General features: G+C 34.3%; 3 protein-coding genes across 8 annotated transcripts; 1 reads left to right on the top strand and 2 right to left on the bottom strand.

The window, feature by feature from the left end:
• Positions 1–197: 197 nt before the first annotated feature.
• LOC108731311 (U5 small nuclear ribonucleoprotein 40 kDa protein) lies at positions 198–2,534 on the bottom strand. The gene is made up of 6 exons (XM_018461576.1): positions 2,331–2,534; positions 2,133–2,262; positions 1,736–2,049; positions 1,254–1,526; positions 518–683; positions 198–405 (listed from the first exon to the last, which is right to left on the bottom strand). The coding sequence occupies exons 1-6, from the start codon at positions 2,442–2,444 to the stop codon at positions 353–355; spliced, it is 1,050 nt and encodes a 349-aa protein (XP_018317078.1). The 5' UTR covers positions 2,445–2,534; the 3' UTR covers positions 198–352.
• Positions 2,535–2,970: 436 nt separating this feature from the next.
• Positions 2,971–6,428, top strand: PIG-A (phosphatidylinositol glycan anchor biosynthesis class A). Of its 3 annotated transcripts, XM_018461640.1 has the most exons (8): positions 2,971–3,049; positions 3,115–3,337; positions 3,708–3,864; positions 4,456–4,635; positions 4,699–4,933; positions 5,008–5,305; positions 5,609–5,969; positions 6,264–6,427. In XM_018461640.1, exons 2-8 carry the CDS (start codon positions 3,312–3,314, stop codon positions 6,333–6,335), a joined length of 1,329 nt encoding a protein of 442 aa, XP_018317142.1. In that variant the 5' UTR covers positions 2,971–3,049; positions 3,115–3,311; the 3' UTR covers positions 6,336–6,427. The 3 variants fall into 3 exon arrangements, with proteins under 3 accessions (XP_018317142.1, XP_018317143.1, XP_018317141.1); XM_018461641.1 differs by having other exon boundaries at positions 2,971–3,337; positions 5,035–5,305; positions 6,264–6,428; XM_018461639.1 differs by having other exon boundaries at positions 2,971–3,337.
• A 2,155-nt stretch (positions 6,429–8,583) lies between these two features.
• Positions 8,584–18,189, bottom strand: LOC108731345 (GIGYF family protein Gyf). Of its 4 annotated transcripts, none has more exons than XM_018461635.1 (16): positions 18,123–18,189; positions 17,182–17,226; positions 16,858–17,092; positions 15,687–15,860; positions 15,070–15,271; positions 14,778–14,988; positions 13,738–14,707; positions 13,039–13,404; positions 12,653–12,967; positions 12,471–12,563; positions 11,958–12,388; positions 11,667–11,868; positions 11,405–11,611; positions 10,928–11,324; positions 10,589–10,818; positions 8,584–10,312 (listed from the first exon to the last, which is right to left on the bottom strand). In XM_018461635.1, exons 2-16 carry the CDS (start codon positions 17,211–17,213, stop codon positions 10,187–10,189), a joined length of 4,191 nt encoding a protein of 1,396 aa, XP_018317137.1. In that variant the 5' UTR covers positions 17,214–17,226; positions 18,123–18,189; the 3' UTR covers positions 8,584–10,186. The 4 variants fall into 4 exon arrangements, with proteins under 4 accessions (XP_018317137.1, XP_018317138.1, XP_018317139.1 ...); XM_018461636.1 differs by having other exon boundaries at positions 10,928–11,321; XM_018461637.1 differs by having other exon boundaries at positions 11,411–11,611.
• Positions 18,190–20,752: the final 2,563 nt, after the last annotated feature.

Raw genomic sequence — 20,752 nt, 5'->3', positions numbered from 1 at the left:
GAAAGTGACTCGGACGATTGACTCTTATTATTATCGACTCACGTATTATTATGAGCTCGCATATGATTTATTGATGACTATTATCTCTGAAAGGACAATAGGAAAATGTACAATGTAGCAAAGGAAGTGAAATCAATGAAAGAAAAATTACTAATATTCAAACTCTTCTTTCTCTTTTTCTCTCTATTTTTTTATAAATACGTAAATATATCACATATGAATTAAAAAATGCACAATATAGTGAAGGAAATGAAACAAAGAGAAAATCACCGATATCCAAAGACAGTTCTGTCTTTTCTTCTCTCTATTTTTTTACAAGTACATAAATGTATTAAATATGAGTTCCATGTTATTAGGTCTCGATTTCACCTAAGTAGATTTGCTTGTCGCTAGATCCCGAGCACACTGAAACAAATTGCAGCATTGTTATTTATCGAAATAAATGAGAAAATATACAAAATTTACATTCCTCTATATTTATGTGAGGTGTCGTTTATCTTATAGAATCATCACATACCTATAGGTTCCTTTGGATGGAAATCGATATCGTTTACAGATCCATTGTGTCCCGGTAATTTGTACAATATTCTACGACTTGTAGTATCCCAGATGTAATGAAATCGGTCTGACGATCCCGCCGATACTTTGCTACCATCCGGTGACCACGCGCATCTCAGAAGATTCTAAAAAAATGTGCAACTTATTAAACAATGTAATATTCCAAGATTTATAATATAGATGTTTCTTTCCTCAACTCTTACAGACTGATAATTCATATAGTACGTTCTTATATTTATATATTGTATTAAACTTTCCAAAGCTGACAATGGTGGATCTAAAGGACACACATACTCGCTCAATTATAAATCTCTACTAAAAATATCAAACAATAAAATTTTCTTCAGGTTACATTCGCAAATTTGGATTATTCTTATTAAAATATATCTAGTATATTGAGAGAGATTCTTTTCTATATAAGTTGTTATTTTAGTTCCTTGAAATTAATTAATGCTTTTCAATTAAAGCAAATTAAATAGATCTTACAAATTCAACGTTAGTAATTGTGTTAGAAATTTTGTCATCAACTCCAGAGGATTAAAATCGTTTTAAATAAATTTTAAGATGATATAAGTAAAACAAATTGATGTTGAATATAACTTATGAATATCAATCAGATAAGAAAAACAAATTGATGTCGAATATAACTTATGAATATCAATCAGATAAGAAAAAAAATATTACGAAAAGGCCACCTTTTCGAAGTTATGTTGATGTCCAGACAGTATCTTCACACAGCGTTCGTAAGGAGCAAATGGTCGCACGTCCCATATCTTCAGCGTGTTATCCATAGCATTGGAAAGTATATAAGATCCATCAGGACTGAGACTTAATCCAGTAATAGTGTCAGTGTGTCCTTTCAGTTTGTAGAGCACAGCATTTTTTCGAAGATCCCACACCTTTATGTCATTGTCAATTCCACCACTAATCACTTGTTCTGCCGTATCATTAAACGTCACTGCAGTAACCTAGATAATAAAAGTTCATGCATAAACTAGTATTCACAATAGATTCTTATATTTAAGACCATCTTATAAATGCAGCCTTAAGATATTATAAAATAATCACAGATGTGTTAGCGTCTTAGACATTACTTAAGATAAGAACAGATTATAAATAACCAACAAACACATAGGTAATTTCCTTATATTATTTAACAAGAACACTTTTATGGTACCTGATATGTATTGTTCAATGTGTAGCACTGACCCCGTTTCCTTGGATCCCAAATACGTATAGTACTGTCGTCACTGCCTGAGCAGAGCAACGTAGGTCCCCTTCGTGCACCTGATACAGAATTTACGAACGAAGTATGGCCCTTCAACTTCTTAATTCGTGTACCAGCTACTATATCCCACAAACCCAATGTCATGTCTGTGCTGGCCGTGTATAAATGATTGCCATCCGGACTGAAATGTAATTCCATCACTGCTCCACTGTGTCCAGTCATAATACCAATATTTTCACATTCTCCATAAACATTCCAAAGGACTGCAAAGGCACAATATACTTCGTTAAATAAAATAACTAAAATTTATACGCAAATATGTCAATCCATGCACAAAACAACTTACAGATCTGTCGATCAAATCCCGTGGATGCAAGGTACTGTCCTTCCGGATGAAATTCTAATGAGAAAATATCTCCTTGATGACCCTCGAGTAACATTATCATTGACATTAAGGAAGATGTCCGTGGTGGGCCCTTTAAAATTTTATTATGTGCACAAACATTACGTTTTTCAAGAGATGTATACTTTTGGTTATACTTACGCTTTGCACAACCGCCTTCTCTCTGCTGCTGAAGACGACTTCATTTTTGGTCCTTTTCGAAGCGGGGACCAACGCTAGAATATCGTCCCCTTTTCTTTTGTCCAAGATCGGCATGTCGATTCAACTTCAACTGGAGCACTTACTTATTATTATTTATTTACTTGATTTCAACAGCATGAGGAGACACGAACACTTGTCCAGTAATATTACAACTAAAGCGCCATTTGACATCTGCGTTCAAAACTCCAATCTATAATTTGATTGTCTACAGCCGATAATTAAAAATAAAAAATTTTTTTTGTATGTGAAAATATAAAAAACATAATGCAAAAAGTATTATTTTCATATCTCTTTCCTTTCCTTATGAAAAAAATTGGTAAAAAAATATTAATTTTGGATCTCTAGACTAGAACCTCCCCTTAAATCAGTGTATCGATAGAGAGAACACAGGCTGCACATAAAAGCTGCGTTCGGGCAGCACGCTATCAGCACCATTGTGTAATACTATCCTTGTCTCACGTCTAATGGACGATGAAGATAGAATGACACAAATAGCGCTAATAGCGACTCCCCGAACGCAGCCAAAGAGTATGAGAGAAACCTGAGAGCAGTGCTGTGCAGGTTATGTCGTTTTAGGTTATGTCCTCATCGCAACCCTTCTCCTATGGCGGTTGGAGTCTCGCGCGAAGCAAATTCGGATCTTTTTTTCTCGTGTTGAGGTTAGAATACTTTCATAGACATGCATTAGTTATTCGCTATTGTCTATTGTCCATCGATTATCAAGGTTATCAACACGGACAAGCTGATTAGAAATGCATGAACATGATTCGAGGAAAATTGACGTGCGCCACGATGAGATAGTAACAGGATTGTCAGGCGAGAACGGTGTGATTGGTGTGATGGGCGGATGCACTCGGCGATGATACGGCAAATTTGCAATCACATTAAATCTAAGAGTGTGAATCATGCACGGGTGTGAAGATGAGCGGTGCAAAACACAAAATATGGTTCGTACCGTAATGTTTTTTCGCTTTAATGACATATACTAATAGCGCTCTCTCTCTCACTCTCTCTTATCTATTTCTCTTATCTATTTTTCTTATCTATTTCTCTTATCTATTTCTGCTTTTACTGTTATTGCTGTTTTTCAACTGCATTGTAACTTCACGTATATGATTCAACTAATTATACCTACAATTCTTAAAAGGTTTATCCTAAAACTAAAATAAATGCTTAATCAATCAGTCAAACAAATCTTTCTCTATTTCTCTCTCTCTCTCTCTCACATACACACACTCACATTCACATTATTTATAAACATTTAAAAACATACCTTGTTTTTTATTGTGTTCACATATAATATACTATTTCACACAGCATGGTGTCGGATTTCTTCTATCCAAACATGGGCGGCGTCGAAGAGCATATCTTCAATCTTTCTCAATGTCTTCTGGAGCACGGGCACAAGGTGGTAATACTCACCCATTCCTATGGAGATAGAGTAGGAATAAGATATATGACAAATGGTCTGAAAGTATGTTTCACTCTTGTAGCCAATTCACTTGCATTATACTACATTAGTGCATACTAAAAGTTGCTGTAGTGCTTTATATAAAATTAGCAAAATTAAATGTAAAAGCATATAAATATTTCGAATAATTAATATTCAACTGTATACATGCATTATCTCATTGTTAATGTTGATTATATTATAAATTATATCATTATATTTAGATTCTTTATATAAAGCAGCCTTTAATATGCATTAATTTACAGTAAATTCTGTTGGAAACACCAATATGTACTGATACACATATTAAAGCCGTTGTATATGAATTCATGTAAAAATGTGTGTATATATAATATCAGTATAGAAACAGATTAAACTACCAAATTTTTAATGTACTTTATTGTGCTGTTAGGTAAAATATATTTTTCATAATTCGAAATATTTGCATTTCATTTTTATGCTCAAATTAGTATACAATGGCTTTAATATGTAACAGTGCACATTTGTATATCTAATCGCTATTGTAACGCAAGTGACTGAAATCATCATTATTCAATTAGTTTTTAAACTCCTTCATATTTTCTTTTCTTCTTATGTCCTCGTGTCTTATTTAAGGTATATTATATCCCTGTCAAGGTTTTCTATAACCAATGTGTTCTTCCAACGATGGTATGCTCTCTTCCACTCATTAGGTATATCTTCATAAGAGAGGAGATACAGATAATACACGGCCATTCTGCATTCTCCGCTTTAGCCCACGAGGGGATGTTGATCGGTAGATTAATGGGACTAAAAGTAAGTCTTGATTGTGAGAGAAGACTCAGACAGTACAAAGTGACTAACGCTATGTTCTTGCAGACTGTTTTCACGGATCATTCTCTTTTTGGTTTTGCGGACGCGTCCGCTATTCTGACAAATAAGTTTCTTGAAATATCGCTAGTTGATTGCGATCATTGCATATGCGTATCTCACACCGGAAAGGAAAATACAGTATTACGAGCCAAAGTGCAAAAGAAAAAGGTATCGGTTATCCCAAATGCAGTTGATACCACATTATTTACACCTGATATCAGTAAACGGAACAACGATTTTAGTAAGTTTAGCTTCCAAAGTCTATAGTTGCCTGTATTAGGAAGGTAGCATTCTGATTGTAATCATGATTTTCAGTTACCATAGTAATAATATCGCGATTAGTGTATAGGAAGGGCGTTGACCTTCTAGCCCATATAATACCCGAGATCTGTTTACGTCACAAAAATGTACAATTCTTAATCGGCGGAGACGGTCCGAAAAGATGGCTTATAGAAGAGGTACGGGAAAGAAATCTGTTGCAACATAGAGTAACTTTATTAGGCAGTCTGGAGCACTCTCAAGTCAGACACGTTCTGAATAAGGGTCATATCTTTCTAAATACGAGCTTGACAGAGGCTTACTGTATGGCTATTGTAGAAGCAGCCTCTTGTGGGTAAGCTATGATATGATGCACTTTGTCATCTTGTTTCATATTTATGATGCCTGCAATTAATTTAGATCTTTAAACCTAGTTTTCTTAACAAATAATATTTATCATATTAATCTAATATTGGGCAATGAGAGCATTGATGCAGCGCGGAATTTGGTGCGCGCTGTATCAATGCTCTCATTGTCCGATATTAGATTAATTTAATTTCGAGAGCCCTATTATTATACTAAAAATAATATTTATCATATTCTTCTACTAACAAAGTTTTTGAATAAACGAAAATGAATAACAAATATTGTTTTATAGTCTGCAAGTAGTGTCAACGAAAGTTGGAGGTATTCCGGAAGTTTTGCCGCCGGATCTGATTTATCTCGTGGAACCTACTGTTCCTGCATTAATTGAAGGATTGGAAATGGCTATAATGGATTACAAAAAGGGCAATGTCGAATGTCCTTTCGAGACGCATAGGAGAATAGGCTTATATTATAATTGGTTCAACATTACCAAACGTACGGAAATAGTGTATAATTTAGTAAAACGTGAAGCAAAGAGAAATCTAGGACAACGATTAGCTAGTCAAATACAAAGCGGTGTATTGGTCTACTTGCTTGTAGTGTCGTTGTGCTATATAATACTACAAATACTGGAATTTCTCGTTCCAAGAAAGGTAATAAAAAAATCAAACTCATTTAACTCTCTTATGTCCGTGTACTTCAATTCTAATATATATATTGTTTTTTTTTAATTTTTTGTGCAGTTATATTTTTTGGCTTATATTTTACTTTTACTTTTTAAAGTTGTAACTGCACAAAAAATTAAAAAAAAACAATATATATATTAGAATTGAAGTACACGGACATAAGAGAGTTAAATGAGTTTGATTTTTTCAATATATATCAAAGAGAATTTTTATATTTAAATGTAAACAAATTTGTTTATTTATAAAAATGAAATTTTTCAGTATATCGATATTGCACGAGATTACAGCGATATTAATGTTGTATCATCTAATGGGAAAAGAAAAGAAGATTAACTATCATCACAGAAGCCTGGAATATAAACTCTTAAATGTGTTCAAATATTTTATTCTACACTTTTGAAACATTTCAGAAAACTTGTTTTTTCTCTGAAAGTTATTGTTATACAGGTAATTATAATATGTCTTTGCATAGAAGAATAACTATTGCATTTACCAATCGTTGCATTTACCAATAAATTTTTAAAAAATATAATTTGTATATACAACACAACATATATATATATAATATGTATATAAACATATTATATTATAGAGATGGATCGAAACCACATTTTTACGTCGAAATTCTCAAAATTCTGAAAATTTTGAAATCTGAAATATTGATGTACGAGGGTTGTTTGAAAAGTTTTGAGTCTCAAATGAAGATGGCATTATTCATCAAAACCATTCTGATACTACAATCGTACATGCTTTGAAAGATACCTGAAAATTGTAGTCATTGTGGACGCTCAGTTGTTTGACAGTCATTTGTGCCAGTTGATGTCAGTGATTTTGTGAAAATGGAAAAAATCGAATATACATTTCTAAGGCTCTGTTGGAACGGTTTAAGCGAAATGAGTTGGATTTTTTGCGTTGATTAATAACTGTTGATGAAACTTGGCTCACTCCTTAGACGAAAGAACAGTCAAAACAGGAACAGTCGATTACATCCATAGAAGCCTATTTTGCAGAGCAAAACACCAACTATTATTTGAATGAGTTAAAGGGATAGGACCATCGCTGGGAAAAGTATATCGACTTAAAAGGAGACTATGTTGAAAAATAAAACTGAATTTGACCAAAAAAATACTTGTTTCTATGTTAGGCTCAAAACTTTTCAAACGACTCATATTTTAAATATATTTTATTAAAAACAAGAGGGTAATTATAAAACTCGTAAGATAATAAATTTAAAAAAATGTTGACGTGATTTTTTTATTAAAAGATTAATAAAATTGTTTTCTGCCAATGAAAACAATCACATCATCATAGTAAGAGAAGCGCCAATTGTAGTCAAAGTTATATGTTGAAATAATATATATATATATTTATTTGTTTTAAATGTCGAAAGGTCGATTTTTTTTAGCAAAAAATGTAACAAAAGCTCATTTTATGCACGATTACCAAAAGAAATATTTTTGGCTGAGCGCCACTAATCTTAGTTGGTGGAAGGATGTATTGCTGTGAAGGGGATGATTCATCTACAAAAAAAGGCAACCTTATCACAGACTTCTACATACCAATTAAATTATTATATTATATATAGATTACTATGTATAGATATTATCTCTTTTGCACACTGTATCCCTTCCACGTGCTGTTGCGAAACTAGCATCTCTGCCTCAGGTTTCGAGTTTTGAATCATAAAAATTGCACAAAGTTTCGTGTTTTCGAAAGTTGAAACTTTTCAGAGTTCTGTATAGTTTTCAAGTATCTCATCTCTAATATAATACATATTATGTGCGCGCGCGCGTGTGTGTGTATGTGTGTGTATGTGTGCGCGTGTATATGTACATATATATATAAAATGCATGTATAAATATGTACAGAGATATTCATGCATGTATATATGTTGATCACACAGATATTTAATTTGTCCATTAAATGATTTTTATTATGATACATGACATCGTATGAATCAATGCACAACATGTATAACAATTCGTAACGATATCCAACCGCAACGCCGCTCACCCCGCATACATTTAGTACATATGTTTAAGAAAGATTTATTGCGTCCATTAGCATTACAAAATATCGTCGTATTACGAATTATTTATGCTTATTTTTAAAACAATCCGCGCTAATTTTTAAGCAGTTATTTGTAGCAATATGTGGAGTAGAAAGGTTAATTCGTGTTCTTGTAATCCCGTTGTAGAACATTATTATGTTATCAATATCTTTTTTCTAAGGTTTTTCTTTTTTTATAAGAATCAATAAAATGACTTCTCGAACTTGTGATTCCATTACAAATATCGTATCTTCATTCAGAATCATCCATTATCACCCGCACATATACAGAGTATATAAAGTATAGAATGCATTAATCTACAAGAAAAAATATACAGATGTTTTTATACATTTATCTTTTAACAAAACATTTTATATTGTTATACATCTATATCCATATATATATATATATATGTATATATATATATGTTATTTCGGTATTATAAGATCTGAATTTCGATACATAAATTAATTTCTAAAACAATAAGAAAGCCAAATTGAAAATATAATAATATTTACATCATTACGTTGTATGTTAGATACAATAATAGAATATATTGATACAATATCAATTATCTGTTTCTTCTTTTATTATATCGCTTTAATCGGTTTGTTTAATCATCACTATATTACTCTGTACATTAATCTATTTATACATAAATCTTTTCATGTAAGGATCTATGATCTTCTCCTATTTTCGATCTTGTACAAGAGAAGATCAGTGAACCTTAATTAACAACCATCATAATATTACGAGTGGTCAGATCTGTCACAACATTCCACGCTTATCCAACGTCGTATTTGTGTAAACGCATATTAGTCCAATTTGAAAAAAAACCAAATTAACCTTCTCAAAAGTGCTAAAAAGCAGTTACGGATTTTTAGCTACGCGACATTTATTTAGAGTTATAAAATAAAACTTTATAAAAGAAATATATACCATTTTTCTTCTCTGTACGTATTACATCATTTAAATCTTCCACAAACTTTTCGTATTTTCGAATGTTTATTGTTATACGATCGACTACAGCGTATAGAAGAAGTCTATGTCGACGACAATGAGATCCACATATGCAGTAATCAGTGCTACCAGGATTTCATCCAAGATATCAATGCTGATATCTGGATGTGATATCTTGAGGAAGTAGTAATACACATTATGAACATTACTTTTAATCGCTATTGTGTTGTTTCTACCATGAAACCGAAAGTTTCTAATGAAGAATGCTGTGCTGAGTTAAAAGTCACTAGTTTTATTTCATATAATTATCTTCATAATATTAGGAAAGTAACGCTTTGAATCGCTTTTTCTCCTCGTCTATCATTCCAGAATATAATACAAGTATCCATTCTGTTATTGCATTCCCTTCACGTATACAATAATCATATGTTCTGCTTAAAATATCATTACTGCGATATTATGACGGCGAAGAAGTATTAAAGAGTGAGGGAAGATTCTTCATGCTTGAAATGCACCTTAAATCATTTGCAAAATGTATTACGAGTAATATAAAGTAAATCTCTTTTCTCGACGTGTGTCTGCGATGAAGCGAAAATCCATAGGATTCAATAAGGACAAATACTGACGCACCGTATATTCAGTACTTGACGTAGAAGTGATGATTTTCGCGATCTCAAGCACGTTCTATAATGTTGCTTTCTTTTTCATTGAACACCTTTACATACACATATTGCTATTGACTGCCATGTATCCGCATGAACAATTATCGGTCGGCATACTTTTCTCTCATTTTTTTTCTTGTGTATTTTAAGTGACGATGGCGAGATGAAATGTTATAAAAGTTTCCAACCCTAATTGTGTACATAGGAAAAAGTAAGTCCATTTTCTTTCATGCGAAATATTCTTTGAGTAATATGTACAATGGAGTTTTTGTGTAATGTAAGAAAATAACGCCACGCTCAGCCGGTTCTAAATAAAGATCGCTATTGACGATCAACTTTGAAGGGATGAGCTTCTTTCTTCGTGTGTTGGATTGTAAAAAGTCTTCATATGCTTTAAGAGGTACCCGCATTGGGTTTCTCAGCACCGGTTTGGCATGTACAATAAATAAATAACGAACCGTTCAATGAAACGAGCGTCGCATCATTTCTACGAGGTAAATTGGTGAAACAGCTCAGACACCTTCGCCATAATCGCGATCACCTACGTTAATACGATCGGGAGCAGCAGTTACGCTGAAGCCAAGGATTCTGTTATCTACTTTGAACATCTTTCCCTTCTTTGGTTTCTTGGATTTTCCCTAAAAAAAAAAAAAAGATTTCTCAATAATCAATGTTCCACAGATGTGAAAAAACAAAATACTTGTACTTTATATTAATACTTATATTTAACATTAATATTATATTTATAATGTAAATCGTTTAAAAAATGATTTCTGATGAAAATATATAATTTACTTTAATAAATCTAATTAAATTATATCTTGTTATTATCACTATATCAATATGATCTAACATTAACAAGAATATACCTTAAAACAAAGATAGTATATGTAATTATAGACTTCTAATTATACCTTAACTTCTTGAAATTCTGCAGGTGCATTTGGATTAACAGCGGGTGCTGGCTTGCACAAGTCATCTGCTTGTGCCTGAGGACGTTGCGCTGATCGCCATTTGCTTCGTTTTTCAAGGAATTGCTTGGCGAATTCCGCGCTCTGCTTGGTATCTCCAAGATAAACGCGAATGTACTCTTTAACTTCATACGCCGATTCGATGTCTCGCAAAAATCCAACAAACGTAGGGACTGCAAATGCATATGTGTATAAGACAAAATTTTCATTCTCATTCTCTCTCTCTCTCTCTCTCTCTCTCTCTCTCTCTCTTTCTGAGAATATTCGATATAAAATACTTACTGTCCACAGACGCCTGTATACTACTCAATGCTTTATTACACCATTGCGTGAATTCATCGGTCTTGGCAGTGTTCTGTTCAAACAATTTCTTCACTAGTTCTTCTTCTCTCTTATTCTTATTTTTGGACACTTTGATATTATTTTGCTGCTGTTGTTGGCTGGAGGCAGGTTTTGCAATTACAGTTTGTTTAGTGGGCTGCTTCGTGGTGGTGGATGACTTAACAGGAGTAGGATCCCAAAAGCCGGTAGTACCGGAATTTGTGGACCACATTTGGCTGCTTGACGCGTTCGAATTAGCCCAATTCAAGCACTGTGATGCTGTACCCCATATTCCAGAATTTTGCAGCATATTCGCAGATTCTTTCTGGCTAGCTTTTTCTAGTCGTTCCCTTTCCTGCTAAGATATTTCAATTTTTTATCATGTAATCTTTCGAACAGTATTTCACGTTACTCACATATTCAAAAGGCAATAAGTACCTTTACCTTAGCGACGCGCTCCTGTTCTTCTTGCTGAATCTGCGCGAGACTTTTCACTTGTAGAGGTTTACTAGCGGCAATAGCCTTTTCTGCCCATTTGAACTGCAATCGCTTTGAAGAGTCGATTGCCGATGCTTCTTGTGCCGCTTCTACTGCCTTCTGCTGTGCCAACTGTTGTTGCATCAATAGCTGAAGCCGTTGTTCTTCCTGTAAGAAGGTAATAAATGTAGACATGTAACACACGTTAATATATATAATTTACCGCTTTCTTTTCTCTTTCGAGTCTCTGAATCTCAGCAAGCGAAGCAGTGTGAGTGGCGGGAGTCAATGTGCGTGGAGCCTGAGCCCACGGAGATTTAGTTCTCTCTTGAAGTTTACGCAACGCCTCGGCTTCTCTTCGTCGTTGTTCCGTACGACGCGCCTGCTCTTCTATTTCCGCTTGCCGTCGTGCTTCCGCCTCTTTTCTGTAAGTGTCATTATTGCAAATTTTATTTTGACATTTTATTCTTTGTTAATAGCTAATATTACACTTTGCATAATTTCATCGACATACCTGAGTCTCTCGTCTTCTTGCCTTTTTTGTTCTTCTTCTAATTTTTTCTTTTTCTCCTCTTCTTTCTTTAATTTTTCTTCTTGTTTTCTAAACTCTTCCTGCTTTCTCTTCTCCTCTTCCTGTCTCTTCTTAAAGTTTTCCTCTTCCTGCTTCCTCTTTTCTTCACGCTTTTTTTCTTCTTCTTTACGTTTCTTCTCTTCTTTCTTTTTTTGCTCTTCTTCCTGCTTACGTTTCTCCTCCTCTTTTCGTTTCTTTTCGTCTTCCTTTCTCTTTCTTTCCTCATCTTTACGTTTTGCTTCTTCAGCTTGTCTAGCGTGTTCCTCCTTTTGCTTTCTTTTTGCATTCTCCTCTTCCACTTGACGCTGCAATTGTTCTTGCTTTCGTAATTCTTCCTTTTTTCTGTCTTCTTGCAACTTAAGATTCTGTTCTTCCTAAAAAGAGAAAATCAGACATTGATTGTCTTATAGCTACGTGAAAAATAATACAGAGAGATTCGAATAAAAGCCAATTTACTAATATTTGCTGCTCGGTTTTCATATCTTTAGCATGTAAATCCCACAGAGAACCAGGTAATTGACCTGGTGGCATCGCGGGAATGGGTCCAACCTGGAAAACAATATATTAATAGATAAATAAATCATCAAGCAGTTAAACACTTGAATTTTTACGTAAATTAATTTATAATCACAACGCACCTGCGCTAACCAATTCTGCGCATTAAATTGGGGAACCATTTGCGGCGGGGGTTGCGGCCAAACAGTATCCATATGGGTGGTTGCCTGTGGATGACCGTTTGTGTTGACATTAAGTTGACGTAATAAAGACTTTATTGGATTGTCTTCCTGCGTCGGCGTAGGAGTCGGAGCAATATTTGGTTGTTGCATAGTGGGTAAGTTTTGCAAACCGCCCATCTGTTGGATAAGTTGCTGTATAGGATCCATTGCTGTTGGATGGGCTGACGCCGTCGTATGTGGATTCGTTGGTAAATGAGTCTCAGGTTGTGTTTTCGCCTGCATAATATCGTGTATTATTACGATGCAAAATAAACTGTCAGATTAGCGAAAATATACTACGACATTACTTGTTGCATTTGAGTGAAAAGTTGCATAACAGGATTAGTCGCCTGAGACGCTAGGTGAGGCACAAACGGATTTGTCGCTATCGGCACTTCCGGAATTTCCTGCATTCCATCTTGTATAACATATTGTAGAATCAATTGATTCTGCTCCACAGGAGTTAGTGTAGACCAGTGCTCTGATTGCGACAATTTCGCTATCGCTGATGATCTCATTTGCCTGAACAGCATCTGATTGTGTAGCATCTGCATGTGCTGATATGTCATCAATAGTAATGGATCTTCTAATCCAGCCTTTGGAATAACACCAGGAGCTAGTCCAGCCGGTACGGCGTTAGGAACAGGTGGTGGAATCACTTGTTCTGCTAATTGCTAAGAAATGAAAATATTCAATCTTACTAATATGAAGATGTTCAACAGCAATTGAAAAGTTGAGAATGTAATAATAATGTATAACTTCATGAGCTTCATTTTCAAAATCTCTGAATTTCCCTTTACATGGTAAAACTTGAATATTTTAGATGACTATAAATAAAATTCCCTTTTTTGTTTTCTTCTCTAATATTATTCGATTTTAAACTTCATACTTTTCTCAACATTATATAAACTGGTTACATTGATGTGTAATCTATATATAAGTTCTGAATTAGTAAAATAATGTTAAATAATAAAAGTACACAACATGATATATGTAATAAATCGTACCTTTAACGGAGGTATAGGTGGACCAGGCGTGAATGGTATTCTTCCAAACATCTTAATCAAATCACCAAGTGTGACGTACCTCTCATCGCAAGTTCTTCTCACAAATAATCCCGTAGTAAAGTAACCAGCTTTATACCATTCAGCCATTTCACTAGCTAAAAATGGTCCTTGAACTTCACCCTGCGGATCACGGTAAAACCATTTTTCCGGATTACCCGTGGAGGAAACCGTGGAAGATTGGTTACCAATTGTAGGCGGAACACTAGTAGCAGCTGTCTTTTCCTTGTGACTTTCCTCATCTGCCATTAATTTGGCTACCAAAGCGTCGGCTTCCTCCTTCATTCTATCTAGATCATCTTCTGTTCTCTGCCTGACATTAGCAGTTCCTGTATTATGTACGAGCTTCGGATGCTCTAGAGGAACTTGTCGATTAGTCACGGCAGTTATCTGCGGCTCCGTTTTAATCTCTGGTTGTACGTTCTCCTTATTATGAGTCCCGCTTGGAGGCTCGCTAGATTTCTCACCTAAAGTCTCAATTTTATCCATATTTGTAGATCCAATAGTCTTCTTCTGCAAGAGATCTGAGGACGATGCTAAAGTCTTTGTGGGAATGCTCTCAGTCGACGGCACAGTAGTCGACTTAACAGAAGGTGAAGTACATCTCCTCTCTTTCTGCATAGAATCATCCTTATCTTCAAGTGAATCCAATGGTTTTGATCGTTCCTTGCTTAATGTATTGGCTATTGTATTACTCGTATGGCGATTCAAGGATTGAACAGAACCTGTTCCGAAAGCTAATGATTTGCTATTAGATCTCACTACATTTGAAGCACTTCCTTCCGAGACGCGTCGAGTTCTGCCTTGTTGAGAAGCACCGCCTGCACCGTCCTCATCATCATCCGAATACATTCCACCATGAAATGCGCCCGAAGCATCAAAACTGCCGCTCTCGCTCGGATTCTCTGTTGCCCTATAATATAAAATTTCGAATATAAAATAAAAGAGATATACTCTCTACAGAAAAAAATCATTTAACATACCATTCAGGTAGATTGTCATGATTATCGTGATGATTAGATTCCCAAGTGCGAGCAGTGCGAGGTGGTGGGTGATGACCAGAATCATGGGAAGGTCTGTGATTTCCCCGATGCTCCCATCTTCCCGGTCCACCTCTACCCTCCTCTCCATCACCCTCATTTCGATCCAATCTGTCCCGATCCATACTGCCACCTTCGCGCCAATTATTTCTTCCTATATAAATATATTTTATTATACAATTATATGCGTATAACAATCATTAAAGAAATACAAAAAATAGGGCATGTATTTTACCCCATTTGCGCCAACTATCGTCGTCCTCTCCGCTTCCACGATGACGTCTCCAATTACTCTCCATAAGCGAACTATTACTAGTCCCGCGATTTATATCCTTTCTAGGACTAGTCGACCCGTTCCATTCTACTGGATCTGAAGCGCCATTTCTTTCTGACCAGCCGCGTTCGCTTTGAGATCTATCAAACGTCCTATTTCTTCCCTATAAATAAAATTTACGAGATATTGCTACTTTGTGCTGGGCTTGTGACATTTAATTTGATTATCATAAAATATAAATTTTAGTAAAAAGGATTTTGTACGTAAATTTTAAGATTTAAAATCTGGTTCTCAAGTTTCTATAAGAATAAAGAAAAGATGAAAACTACTTTAATATCGGGTTTTACTTGGGATGTTAGTAAAAAAAAAGTTAAGATTTATCAAAACTGTGTGAAAAAAATTGAAATAACTTGAAGATTAGTCACCTAAACTATGTAGCCAAAGTAAAATTTGAGGTTTTACAGTAACATATATATTAAGCATAATTTATACATATATAATGGAAAATACAAAAAAGTATTATATTTAAAATAAATTAGTAAAAAGCACACATTCATATCCTAAAAAAAATTTCATACCTGGAATGATTGGCCCTCAGTTCGTATCCCATCACCGGAATCATCAAAACCAACTCCGCGTGAATAATGAGACGAATACAAGCCTCCTCTTCCAGTTCTACCACGTCCACGATCCACACTGCTACCTCTTCCACGGCTACTACCAATATTAGTTATCCCTCCATTCCACATACGCTGCAAAATTCACGTATATATAAACATTTATATTACAAGGAATATTTCATAAAATAAACTTATACCAATTGTACATAATTTTGTAATAACCCAGAACAAAGCAAAGTCATGTAAAAATATTATTCGAAAAAAAAAAAAAAACATTTGTTTCAAATAATATTGTTAAAATATTGTTAAAAAAGGCGAAAATTTTCAAAACTTCAAAATTACAACAAAGAACACCTTTTCTGTTGGGAAAAGAAATGTTTATTAATTTATTCAATTTATTTTTTTTATGCTTCTTAATATTTCTCACAATTAAAAATAAATATTTAATATAATACATTGTAACAATAACAAATCAAAAAAGTATTAGATAAAAAGTAACTTAATCAATTATAGTTTATTGTTAACTATCATTAAAATGGAAAAAAAAACAAATACCTTTGGTAGAAATATACGAGTGTATTTACAAATTTCTCATCCTAAAATTTCATTGACATTTCCCTGATTTTTACACAACATTTCATGATTGGAAATCATTTTATATTTTGTTGAGAGATCAATTTAACATAGCAATGTAAATTATTATTAATGCTGCTAACACGCTTGCATTTTTAATTATTAAGTTGGTAATGTCCCAAACCTATGTCGATGTGATAAACATATATTAAATCTCTTTTTTTTTTAAATCAAGAATTTTAATTTTCAAAAAAATTTTGCAAAATTCCCTGACTTTTTGCTGATCATTTTTAATTTCCCTGACAATTCCTTGATTTTCAGTTTTGTGATAATCCTGTAAGAACTATTGCAAGAGAGCTCGAATTGTTAATTTTTAGACAATTTCCAATATAAGATGAAATAAGAATAAACAATAGTATTACAAGTTCATAGCTTTTTCCTTTCCTTATTATCAAAAATAAATTACACTAGGCTTCACATAATGAACAAAAATATCAAAGAACAAAGTATAACAGGATTAATACATACATTTTACACTTCTTATGTGATTAGTTACCGTTTCATCATCTGTCATGGTTGTGAGAGCCAATGGAAACTGAGTTTTCTCCACATACAGTGTTGGAAAAGTTGTCAATGGCTCCGAAGGTTTACAGTTGCGATCGAACAAAGCCAACATCTCTTCTCGGCCATATCTATGTTCTGCTAACTGATAACGAGGTGTACTCAGAGTTGTTGTCCCTCCGCCACCACTACCAGTATTGCAACTGTCTCCTGATGAAACCTTGCGCAACCTATGTACAATAAATATAATAAATACAATACAATTCTGAACATAACTAAATAACGTTCTAATGTTTCACCAGTGACATAAATTACATACCACTCTGGACCAAATTTCATGGAATCAGTCATGATGCACTATCTCCTGAAAAAAGGAAAACAAGACAAATGAAATCTATAGTTTATAAAGCACATAATATAAAAGCACATAAGACATGTTATACTATAAAGATAAGTCTTAGAAAGCATCTTACAAAAATATCGAATACACAGGAATCAGATTGTATAACGTGACAGTTCAGAAGTGTTTTTTTTATCGGATGCTGAATGATGTTCGCAAAACAAATATTTGCCAGACTATGTGAAAATTAGCAAGAGACTGAAAGGCAGCGGGATAAACGCAACTTCAAGCAAGGGATCGCAAGTAGATGAAAAAATTTGCTCCCCGTCGCGGCGGGAGATCCGTCATCTGTTACAACTTGAATACGGACGTGTGATGCGTACGATACGGAAAATCTAACGCAACGATTTCGTGCAGCAGGATGTACAGGCCGACAGGCTGTACCTGTTGCTCAAAGATGTACCGGATCGCCATCGGCGATCGCGCGCGCGTATCTCGACGAACGCGGTGACACATTGAACGAGGTAGGTTCGGAAGAAACGAACGTGGAGGGTGGCACACTGACAGAGCAGCAGCGCGAGCCTCGTTAATCGCATGCATCCCCCCGGGGGACTTGCGTCTATGGCGTCGCGACAAAGCCAACAGTGGCAGCATCGAACGTCACGGATGCGTTATCGCGAGACAGCCGTGTATTTCATACGTATTCCATGACGTACTCTCATAAAGCGCGAGCGGAGGTGGTTACTCTGCGAGCCGAGGTGGCAACATTAACCAAACTTTTTTTGCTGGTGAACATCGGGATGAATTGCATGCGCGACGGATCGCGAAAGGGACGGCGCGGCCACGGGGAAAACGATCAGTCGGCCGAATCCCGCACGACCGCGACATGGAGCACGGCGACGGGTCTATGGAAAAAATACCTTTGCTGATCTTCGAAATTACTGAGGACAGCGATACAACACACCAATATGGCTGATGGTTTTTTTTGGAATGAAGCGCATGCGAAACTCCGTCTGTGGTATGCCTGGGAGGAGGCGTGGAAAGTTACTAGGATTATCGCGCATGTGTACAAAGGAGAATGATCGGAATAGGAAACGATTGGAAGACACGTGTCTTCTTTTTCTTCTTCTTCTTGAACTTCCTTCAATGGAAGTAAAGCTGGCTTCAATTTTGTAATGTCTGAAGAACACGTGTAAAACGCCAAAGAGGCCATTAACGTTTGGATACTTTGTTACTTTTCGAGAGAGAGATTCTTGAAATTACAAATCTTCGAATTTTTGTAATCTCTTACCTTAGAATGTTCTTCCGAATTCATTTGTTTTTGAATTTAAATTTTTTCTAGGAAATTTTTTTGTAAAATATTGATAATTATTTACGGTCGATAAAAGCAATACTGATTTTATCGACCGTAAGATAATCGTCGAATATTGTAAATCAAAATACAAATTCAAAAATCATCAAAGTAATAGGAAAATATAATCGGATAAAGGGTAGCATTAACTAAAATTTCGAGAGTTGTAATTAAAAAATTTTAAATACATAAATACAAACCGTAAAAATGAAAATATTAAAAAATCCTTTATTTGACGCGATATCTCTCATCTAACATATGCAATAATTATTGTGTCCGATATCTCAATCACAATTTTTGGAACATACTTCCAGAGATTTATCCATTCTTATGCAACCATCCATTCTTTTTATTAGAGCTAATGATTTGCTTAGCAAAGGCTTCAACATTTGAATTTCGAAGCTTCAAAGTTTGGCCATTAAAATCTTTCAAAATCAAAGAATCAAGATTATACAATTGTTAATGTTGAGAAGTAATTTTACAAGTTGATGTTAATTTTAAGTCTACAGGTTATTTGATAATGGAGATACTGAAGTCTATCAAAAAACAGTCTTTCAATCATCGATTATTCTACATTTTTTTATTCTATGTCTTTGCGTTTGTTTCTGGTTCGAGGCTTTCTTTAGATTCTTATACGATCATCTCCCCAGGTAGTAAAATTTATCATTTTGACGTCAAATTCAAATCATGTTTGTACAAATGACGTCAAGTGACCAAAAAGTGATCATAGGTTTTATTCGACGTCATTTCCTGACGTCAGTATCTCATTTCGTGACGTCATTCCGTGACGTCGCCAGTTGGATAGTAATGGAAATATAATGGTCGGTAAAGGACCAAGATATAACGTCAAAATGACGACTCACTGATAAAGTCAATTGTCTGTGACATTCGAACGTCAATTTGATTTCATTAAGACGTCAGTAATGGTTAGTAAAGGCCCAAAATATGACGTCAAAATGATGAACTTTGCTACCTGAGTTGTCCAAGATAATAAAGCATATACATTCATTATCTCTATCGTAAAACCTGTGTTTAATTACTGAAATAAATTCAACAGGTTATGGGCCCAGAACGATATCCATAAAGGCCCTTGGTAGCACTAAAAAAAAACGGAAACCTATTCTTATATATATCAGTAAAAGAAGAGTAAAATCTATAACATGTCTAAGGTTCCGATAGAAGATCTTAAACAGATCGAGAAGCTTTCAGAGATCGACGATTTTCAAGTCTGAAAGTTCCAAATAATAATCCTACAAGTCAATGAACTCACTGATGTTGTTCTTGTGGAGACTTTAGAAGAAGAAAGGAATGCAGCCTGGAAAAAAAAAGATGCTAATGCGCAAAAGATGATCGTTACTACACTAGATAAAAAACCTTTATTATACATAATAGGTTGTAAAACTGCACATGATATGTGAAATAAAATTGTATCTATGAGCGAGATAGCGAACAGCAAAAATGCACGCTACTCCAAAATTTTTTTAGCTTTAATTTCGATAAAAACGTCGATATATCTACTAATATCGCAAGATTACGAAATTTAGCTACTAGATTGAACACTCTAGAAGATACTAGTATAGGCGATAATAGATAGCATTTATATGGCTCAGTAACCGTACGTATTAGGTTTAGTCTTTATTATTTGATTCGGCGTTAAAGATGATCGCATTAAAAGTCGAAATGCGTGTGTGTGATTTTATTATTAATTTATCATTAGATATTCATTAATTTGTAACACATGTATTATCACAAAAAATCACTTCAACTCCTCTCTCTCTCTCTCTCTCTCTCTCTCTCTCTCTCTCTCTCTCTCTCGTTTTATCAGCCTTTTTTATGAACTTAAATTATTAATTTTATGATTATATTAATCTTATATAAATGTTTTTTTAATTCCAAGAATTATGATTTTGAGTATCTCTGAATTTTAAGTAATAAATTCAATTCGCAAAAATGAAAATTTTGAAAAATCAGTAGAGAATTAGAATATAACGAGATAAGTGGCACAAAGCAAAACTTCGAATGTCAATTTCAAAAGTTTTATTTGTAAATTTTTTTCCGCTAACTATTCTAACATGAATAAAATCGTGACTATTATGCAAAACACACACAAAATCATTCATATACAAATATTTAAATACAATATATACGCGCCTAAATACATACATAATTGCTGCAATTTCAATTAAACGTATATTAATA

Source organism: Mycetomoellerius zeteki, unplaced genomic scaffold (assembly GCF_001594055.1).
Source record: "Mycetomoellerius zeteki isolate Tzet28-1 unplaced genomic scaffold, Tzet1.0 scaffold124, whole genome shotgun sequence".
NCBI lineage: Eukaryota > Metazoa > Arthropoda > Insecta > Hymenoptera > Formicidae > Mycetomoellerius > Mycetomoellerius zeteki.
The sequence above is the reverse complement of the archived record's forward strand: the minus strand, read 5'-3'. Positions and strand labels throughout refer to the sequence as shown.